General features: G+C 41.8%; 1 protein-coding gene across 4 annotated transcripts; it reads left to right on the top strand.

The window, feature by feature from the left end:
- The first annotated feature begins 2,573 nt into the window (after positions 1-2,573).
- SRSF5 (serine and arginine rich splicing factor 5) lies at positions 2,574-8,470 on the top strand. Of its 4 annotated transcripts, none has more exons than XM_017516469.2 (8): positions 2,574-3,365; positions 4,254-4,398; positions 4,721-4,791; positions 4,917-5,015; positions 5,602-5,671; positions 6,907-6,980; positions 7,432-7,542; positions 7,646-8,470. In XM_017516469.2, the coding sequence occupies exons 2-8, from the start codon at positions 4,273-4,275 to the stop codon at positions 7,911-7,913; spliced, it is 819 nt and encodes a 272-aa protein (XP_017371958.1). In that variant the 5' UTR covers positions 2,574-3,365; positions 4,254-4,272; the 3' UTR covers positions 7,914-8,470. The 4 variants fall into 4 exon arrangements, with proteins under 4 accessions (XP_017371958.1, XP_017371962.1, XP_017371959.1 ...); XM_017516473.2 differs by having other exon boundaries at positions 3,201-3,361; positions 7,649-8,470; XM_017516470.2 differs by having other exon boundaries at positions 3,201-3,361.
- Positions 8,471-9,445: the final 975 nt, after the last annotated feature.

The following is a 9,445-nucleotide window of genomic DNA, read 5'->3' as shown; positions in this document are numbered from 1 at the left end:
TAATGCTAAGTAGTTTTCCCTTAGGGGCTGGGAATAGGGAGACTTATCTATGCTTTAAAAAATGATGAGGTACTGTTTTGTATAGAAAAACATTAAACAGAAAAAAAAATCCACAAGAAGGAAATACAGCAAACTACAATCAGAAGTTGAGTTGGTGAGACAGCGTTGTTTTCCTCTTTCAATATTTCCCTGTGGAACATTTTTCCTGTAATAAGCATATATATATACTTTTTATAATAGAAATCAAACTTTATTTTAAAAATTAAGATCAAATCCTGTTTTCAGTTTTTCTTTGTTTGCAGTTTTATTATGTGACAAAGGGGGCTGGGTGGAGCATTCATAGAGCAATTGAAAATCTAGGACTCAGTTCAGGGGTCAGAAATGATTTTTTAAAATAATTTAAAATTTTTCTATTGATACATTTTATACATATTTATGGGACATATGAAATATTTTATTACATGCATAGGATGTGTAATGATCAAGTCAGGGTATTTAAGATATTCATTACTTTATCACCTCTACGTGTTGGGAACATTTTAAGTCCTCTCTTCTAGCTGTCCTAAAATATAAAATACATTGTTGTTAACTATATAGTCGCCCTACTCTGCTATTGAATATTAGATTTTATTCCTCATATCTAACTGTATGTTTGTACCTACTAATCAATCTCTTATCTCCCTCACCTCATCGGCAAATGTTTCCTGTAAAGGACCAGACAATAAATATTTTTGGCTTTTCAGGCCGCATCGTCTCTACCACAGCTACTCAGTCCTGACTTTGTAGCACAACAGATATAGGCAATAAGTAAATTAAGAGGAGTGGCTTTGTTCCAAAAATTTTTTATTTATGGATACTGACCTTTAAATTTCATGTGTTATCAATTCTTCTTCTTGTTTCCTAACAACCACTAAAAAATGTAAAACTACTCATTTGCTATATAAAAACAGATGAGAGGCTGAATTAGGCCCATAGGCCATAATTTGCTCATTTCTGAATTAGATGAAATCAGGATGGCAATGAACAAAACATACCACAGTTACGCTAAAAGTCTCCAATAGGGATGCCAATACATTTTGTGTTTATTTCAATCTGTGATTTCTCTACATTTTTTCCTTTAAAGATTTGCTTCTAATTTCGATGTCTTAGGAAAAGGATGCCAAGCCATTTTGTTGAAACATTAATATAGGAATAGGACGACCTGAAAAAAATGCTCATGCAAATCCAGGTCTATATTCAGTCTTTTTTGTGTTACGCATTTCTGGAAAACATGAATAACATACATGAATCAGTGATGACTCTATAATAGGGGTATAAACAGAATATTGTAGGATCACATAGGAGGAAGAGTAATTCTGCTCATGGAAGATGAATTTGTATTTATTAGAAAAATTGGTAAGAAACAGTCCAATAGTGATATGGTTTGGTTCTGTGTCCCCATCCAAATCTCACGTTGAATTGTAATTCCCAATGTTGGGGGAGGGACCTGGTGGGAAGTGATTGGCTCATGGGGGCCGATTTCCCTCATACTGTTCTTGTGATAGTGAGTTCTCAAAAGATCTGGTTTGGGAAAATTTGTGCATTATAAAATGCCAATATTCAACAGGTCAACAACTAGGTAACATTTTTTTCTTTTAATTGAACTGCTGAAAAATGTGTACTTTGAATGAAGAGACCTTCCAAACAGGCTTTGAGTGAGCAACACAGCTGTTTATTCACCTGGGCGCAGGTGGGCTAAGGCCGAAAAGGGCATTGGCAAAGGGCAGTGGGATAGGAGTTGGTTTTATAGGTTTGGGTAGTTTTTTTGGGGGCAAGGGTGTTGCAGAGTAAGATCAGTTACAGCGGTGGGGTGTAGGGGGCAAGGAGTATACGTGACCACGAGTTCACTTACAATGGCAGGGTTGGGTGAGAGGTATTTACATTATTATAAGGACAATTAAGATGGCAGGGTTGGGTGATGGGCTTGTCGGGGGAAGCGATCAGAGACAATGGCGAACGCAAGCAGGGGGTGGGAGGCATCAGCCAAAGCAAGCAGGACTTCAGACTTTCAGGCTCCAGGCTTGCATATGGAGACCTGACATGAACAAATACATAAATACGTATTGTCTTATAAACCCATCCTTAACTCCCATATCATAGGTAACTAACTTTACAATTATTTCATGTACCCACTGAGGCTCTTTTTATTTGCACATGTAATTATGAATGGACAAGCTTATCCCATATAAACTATCCGAGTTTCAGTTCTGAGTTAATAGTCAGTTGCTCTCCTTCCTGAACTACTTTTTCTCTGTTTAACTCTAGTTGCAAGCACACCAACTCTAGACTCCGGGCACTTCTCAAAAATGCGGTGTCCTGGCTTTTACATAAAAGCATTAAAGCAAAGTTAACCAATTTCTTTATGCCTAAGATTCTAGGCTACCAATTTTATCAGGAAAACACAAGAGTTAAATGTGGAGGGCTGTGTCAAACACAGCCACTTTGAAGGCACGACATAAGAATTGTAAACTTTCATGTGTTACATTACAGAAATCTGAAAGGGGAGCATTAACCAAATACCATTTGAACTTAAGAAACCTCTTCCAGTCACTCTCCCAGAGTGACGGAAATGCAGAAATCTGTATTCCAGCCTCAATTCAAGACAGCCTTCTAGCTGCAATCCCATTTTCCCAACATTTCATCACTCAAACACTCTTATTTAAAAAATACTTCAGTTCCTTAGTCTTCTCAGTACAACTAAACCACACAGCTGTGGCATGGTTGAAAAAGAAAAACAAAAAACTCGAACATCCAGGAGCTCCCCTGCTTTGAGGGCAAATTTAAATTGCAAGCAGTGAGGTAAGGAAAGGCCAGGTATTTTTGCAAAGTTAAGTTTCTCCTAATTAGTAATCTTCTGGGTATCTAAGAAAAACTTTAGATACAAGAAGGGGTGAAGTTTATCTCAGGAGAGTCTTCTGGGAGAGACGATGACGAACCGAACTCGAAGGTTTTAGAAGGGGCGCAACACTTCAACGGTTGTCCCTCCTGACTCAGGGAATTGCTGGCCGCACCCAAGCGAGTTCCCGCCCCCGGCTCCACCCACCGCAGGAGGAAAGGTCAGTAGCTCGCAGCGTCAGGGTAAGAAAACAGGAGTCCCGCGAAACTTCCGTCCTCCCTGGGTCCCAAGGGGGTGGACCCAAGGCCCAGAGGCGTCACCGGAAGTGACGCAAGACGCGCCCTCCATTTTGTGGAGCGCTAGAGCAGCTAAGTGCGTCAGTTGTGGAGAGACGTAGACGAGTGAAGTCCTGGTTTGCGTGGAGGCCGAGGACTCCGTCGCAGACTACGGACCTGTCTGGGTCTTGGCCGCCAAAGACTCCGTCCGGTAGGTGAGTGGCCCACTTTGAGGGCAACCCTTCTCGGATCGAGGTTTCTTCATGGCCGCTCACATCGTGAGTGGCCGGGGCTGCTTGCTTTGCGGAGGGCGGCGTCTATAATGAGCACAGTTGATTCGAGGTGGGCGCTGGGGCACGTCTCCCTTTTGGCATTCTGTTTTAAGGGTATTGAAATGCAAGGGCGGTCACTGTTGGGGTCGTTTTGACAGCGGTTGCGCGCCCCTCCCTGCCAGGCTTAACGTCTTCATTACCCGGACCCGTTGAGTAGTGGGCGGTTCTCTGTGACTTTGCTGGCGATGCGGCTGGGCCTTCTAGAGGGCGGCCACAGTGACCCCAGAACGGTGGAGTTGCTGGGAGGAGGCGGGAGAAAGGAGTTTGGCACGCGCAGCTCTACTGCTGCTGATTCTGCTGTTGATTCTGCCCCGCCATTTTGTGGTCGCGGAGAGCCCGCCCGCCGCTGTTAGCGCAGGCGCGGTTGTAGCGTCGCGAGATTCCGGCTTCCACCCGCTGTGACGCCCCCGTGAGGCCGCCTTTGGGCTGGCCTTGCGGAGGGCGGGGGCGGCTCCGCCCGCACTTCTCGGTCTTTCCTAACTGCGGCAGATGGGAGGGGGCCAGAGCGCCGCGGAGAGTGTGCGGCTGCGCAGTTGGAGAGGTGGCGGTGGGCGTTGCGGTTGCTGCGTCTGGGCGCAGGGAGCGAACGTGTTGGAAACGAGCCGCGATTTAGTTTTGTCCGCAAGGAGACTGGTCTCATTAGAGGTACTCTTGGCAGTCTCGTTCTTAATATCACCGGGTAAATATTTTATGCCGTTTGTTTTTGATTCTTTGATCAGGCAGTCCTCTAACAGTCATTGCTGTTATCTCGATTGAATTACTTTCTAATAGAAAATACTAGCCGGACATCATGAGTGGCTGTCGAGTATTCATCGGGAGGCTAAATCCAGCGGCCAGGGAGAAGGACGTGGAAAGATTCTTCAAGGGATATGGACGGATAAGAGATATTGATCTGAAAAGAGGCTTTGGTTTTGTGGTAAGTGTTTACAACTTGGTGAATTATCTGCTGAGTGGTAGAGTTTTGATAAGCAGTTGTTTTTGATCTTGAGCCCAGGTAGAATATTTGCCTTCAGAAAATGTTACCCATTTTTGTGTCTGAATTTTACTGAGGGTGAAAACAACTTAAACTTGGAAGCTCACTGGAACCCATTCCAGTGGCTCTTTCATTAGGTTTTCCTATATGGTAGTGTCGTTAAGATACTCTCCCATTCCCATTCTGTCTCCCGATTTCAGTGCTCTTAATATGTTGTAGAATACTCTTTTAAAGCCATGTTAAGTGTCTTATATTTACATTTTAGGAATTTGAGGATCCGAGGGATGCAGATGATGCTGTGTATGAGCTTGATGGAAAAGAACTCTGTAGTGAAAGGTGAGACTCTTGTGTAACTAGTTAGTCCTGAGACATAGCGCAGATTGGGTCTGCTGGGATGTTTTTCTAAGTAGATCTATATAATTTAAGTGTATAATGGAGATTTCTCTTCTGTTTTTTTGTAGGGTTACTATTGAACATGCTAGGGCTCGGTCACGAGGTGGAAGAGGCAGAGGACGGTACTCTGATCGTTTTAGTAGTCGTAGACCTCGAAATGATAGACGGTATGTGAAGGGTGGATGGCTGCATTGAACGATTATTGTAGGGGAAGCATTTAAGGTTCAGGAGTTATTAGCAGTGACGATTCCGGGTCCTACCGTATAATCTTTTTTTTTTTTTTTTTTTTTTTTGAGATGGAGTCTCACACTGTTCCCCGGACTATCTTGGCTCACTGCAACCTTTGCCTGCCGGGTTCAAGCGACTCTCCTGCCTCAGCCTCTCGAGTAGCTGGGGTTATAGAGGCCCACCACCTTGCCCCGCTGAATTTTTATACATTTATTTTTAGTGGACACGGAGTTTCACTATGTTGGCCAGGCTGATCTCGAACCCCGGACCTCTTGATCTGCCTTCCTCGGCCTCCCAAAGTGCTGGAATTACAGGCACGAGCCGCCGCGCCTCGCCTGTATAGTCTGTTCTTCTATTCCCATGGTAGCCCATTGTTCTTGATGAATCTTTATGAGTCATAGAAGAACACAAACTGTTGGCAGAAGTCATTAGAATGGCTTGTCATATCTGATGACTTGATCACAGTTGAATACAAGTGCTCGTCAGTGCATTTCTTCCATTGTGAATACTAATTTTCTTCCTCAGAAATGCTCCACCTGTAAGAACAGAAAATCGGCTTATAGTTGAGAATTTATCTTCAAGAGTCAGCTGGCAGGTTTGTTGAAATACAATTTCGAGTTATTTTAATGTGGCTTTTTAAAAAAGTTAATGGGTAGCTAATGTTTTATTGTTTTATTAAAAGTAATTTTATCTTAAATTAATGGATTTAATGGAATTGTAATTTTAAACATTTAATTAAATGTAATTGGGGGATATTTTGAATTTAAATATTAGTGATCAAATGTAAATGTTTGAGGATATTTTTCTTGTTTTTTAAAATCAATTTTTAACCAAATATTAAACCCTTTATTTGCCAGCCTGTCTGTGTCGTTGGCCTTATGACGAGGAGTGCCTGTGGGTTATCCTAATCGTTGTCTTGGTCACTCTTGGTTGGGCCTGGTTGACTTTGCCAGTCAGCTCCTACAGTGATCAGTTGGCCACCTCTAGATCTGTGTTTGCCGGTCTAGACGTTATCGGTGCACTTCCTTGAAGTGCCGGGTTGCAGCGATCCCAGAGCGTTGATAACGTGATCTGATCCCTAAGTTGAGACCTGTCTTCCTGTAACGCTTCCGAATAAGAGGTCCGGTCGAAAAGAGTTGAAAGATACGAAATTAGGTGGTCGTTGGAATCCTGATCGCAGTAAAGTGGTCCTTGGTAACTGCTCGAGTAGAACATGTCTGCATCCGCCAATAGTCTGCTAATAGGGAGGGCTGTGCGATTAAAGGCTTCCATCGATTGGGTAGTGTCCTTCAAGTGGGTGGCGAAGAGCCAGTCGGGCATATGTCATGAAGGTTTCTCCGACCGATTAATGGTTTGCTGCTTGACTAGCCTAGGGAAATAATAATAAAGGTAAAGTAAACTTTTTTAATGACATATGGGGCACAAAATAACTGGTGTCTTGTAAATGTTCTGTTTTTTTAAATAAAATTTCTCTACTTTAGTCTTTACTTTAAAAATATGTACTGTTTTCCTTTTTTGTTGTTTTTTTGTTTGTTTTTTTTTCTTTTGTACTGAGCTCAGTATAGACTAATACTACCTTAATGTTAAAGTCTGAATTTCTCCCAGCATTTTGCTTAAAAGCAATATGCTGTTTGCTTATTCCGTGCCCTGACATAGATAATTTTTGAATTCTGATAGAATACAAGTGTGGTAAATGCCATGTTTGTACTTTATCTAACATCTTCTCTTTCAGTAGTCTTGTTTTTTTTTTTTTTTTTTTTTTTTTTTTTTTTTGATTGTTTTTTTTTTTCCTTTTTTTTTCTTTGCTTAACACAATTATCTTGTGTTAAGGATCTCAAAGATTTCATGAGGCAAGCTGGGGAAGTAACGTTTGCGGATGCACATCGACCTAAATTAAATGAAGGGTATGTACTGGAAATTGTGGAAGTCTTTAAAAATATCCTGAAAATTTTACTTTGAACTTAGTTATGAGGACTTAAATTTTGAATATATTAGAATGCAGATTCTCCATGGACAGTTTTGCCACCTCCCCCCTCCTCCCACATCTTTGGCAGCGTCTGGAGACATACTCGGTTGTCACAACTTGTTTCGGGAAGATGCGGTTGTCATCTAGTGGGTAGGGGCTAGGTATCCTGCTAAGCATCCAATGCATAGGAGCTCTTCCCCCCCAACAATTAATTGGCTCAAAGTGTAACAGTGTCAAAACCTTGCTCTTTTAATGCTGTATTACCAGGAAATGAGACTCAGTAGTAGCAACAGCAGAGTGAACACAGAAACGACTTACCTAGACTGCTGTGTGCAATGTGTGAGACTACAGGATGTATGTATTTTAAAACTGGCTTTTTTCCATTTTAGGGTGGTTGAGTTTGCCTCTTATGGTGATTTAAAGAATGCTATTGAAAAACTTTCTGGAAAGGAAATAAATGGGAGAAAAATAAAATTAATTGAAGGCAGCAAAAGGCACAGGTATCTCTCTCTCTATATATAAAGTCAAAAGTTGTATTTATTGGGTTTGTTGTAGGGTCTTATCTCTTCTAAAATAAGGCTGATTTAGTCTCCTTTTTCATAGTAGGTCAAGAAGCAGGTCTCGATCCCGGACCAGAAGTTCCTCTAGGTCTCGTAGCCGATCCCGTTCCCGTAGTCGCAAATCTTACAGCCGGTCAAGAAGCAGGAGCCGGAGCCGGAGCCGGAGCAAGTCCCGTTCTGTTAGTAGGTCTCCCGTGCCTGAGAAGAGCCAGAAACGTGGTTCTTCAAGTAGATCTAAGTCTCCAGCATCTGTGGATCGCCAGAGGTCCCGGTCCCGATCAAGGTCCAGATCAGTTGACAGTGGCAATTAAACTGTAAATAACTTGCCCTGGGGGCCTTTTTTTTAAAAAAAAAAAAACCAAACAAAAACTACAAAAATTCCCAAACCATACTTGCTAAAAGTTCTGGTAAGTATGTGCTTTTCTGTGGGGGTGGGATTTGGAAGGGGGGTTGGGTTGGGCTGGATATCTTTGTAGATGTGGACCACCAAGGGGTTGTTGAAAACTAATTGTATTAAATGTCTTTTGATAAGCCTCCCGCTCACATTTTTGTGAATGTCTGAAGTATATAGTTTGTGTATATTGACAGAGCTCTTTTATAACTAAAGCAAATTTAATTTTTTTGTACTAGAAAAATTTGAACATTTTAGTTCCTGGTTATTAAAATATGTTAATTCAGAATTAGTTTAATGCCTCAGTTAAACTAATGAATAGCTTTGGACACTTAAAAGAGCTCTAAATTTGCTTGTACATAAAGGCTTAATTTGTTTTACTTGTTAGGGTCAAGGGTGTCCTCCCACTCATTAACAGCTGCAGGACAGACATAAAAGCAGCTGTTTGTTATTGATAATAAAATATTATAAAACTCATTTTTGTGCGTTTGTTTGAGGAAGTCCTATGGTGTTTACTCATCCTTACCTATGTGCAATACATTTAGAATCCGGAAGACATCCAGATTCCTGTAGTTCATTATGGTCTCTTTTTCAAAATAGTTTCTTTGATGTGTTCAAGCTAGTCAAAAGATGAGGTTAGTGAATGCTAAAATCATAGTTGCTGGAATTTTGTGTCTGTGCTCCAACCCCATGTTTTTCCTTTTGTCTCCTGTGTTACTGGCATCAGGTTACTTAAGCATCCAGAGTGAAGAGGAACATAGTGTGTTTAGAAAGCAACGTTTCTTGCCTACCTTAAAGTTATGACACGGATTTGTTTTTGTTTTTGTTTTTTGTGTTTTTGAGACGAGTTTTCGCTTTTGTTGCCCAGGCGGGAGTACAATGGTGTAATCTTGGCGCACTGCAAACTCTGCTTCCTGGGTTCAAGCAGTTTTCCTGCCTCAGCCTCCCAGATAGCTGCGATTACAGGCGTGTGCCACCATGCTTGGATAATTGTGTATTTTTAGTAGGGACAGGTTTTACCATGTTGGCCAGGCTGGGTTCAAACTCCTGATCATCATCTTTGGCCTCCCAAAGTGCCACGATTACAGGCATGAATCACTGTGCCTGGCCTTGTTTTTGTTTTTTTCAGGCAGGGTCTTGTTTTGTTGCCCAGGCTGGAATGCAGCCTTAACCTCAAGGGCTCAGACAATCTCGATTTTTGCCTCCTGAGTAGCTAGGACTACAGGCATGCACCACTGCTTGTGGCTAATTTTTTATTTTTTTAGAGACAGGGTCGTGCTATGTTGCCCATGCTGGTCTGAAATTACTGGGCTCAAGTGATCTTCCTAACTTGGTCTCCCAGAGTGCTGGGATTACAGGTGTGAACCAGAGTGTCCAGTTATGATGCAGTTTTGGTGGTCAGATAAGTTTCTTTTTATCAACAAACAAGAATGCTTAAGGGACTTTGACATG

This window comes from Cebus imitator, unplaced genomic scaffold, assembly GCF_001604975.1.
Source record: "Cebus imitator isolate Cc_AM_T3 unplaced genomic scaffold, Cebus_imitator-1.0 Scaffold590, whole genome shotgun sequence".
NCBI lineage: Eukaryota > Metazoa > Chordata > Mammalia > Primates > Cebidae > Cebus > Cebus imitator.
The sequence above is the reverse complement of the archived record's forward strand: the minus strand, read 5'-3'. Positions and strand labels throughout refer to the sequence as shown.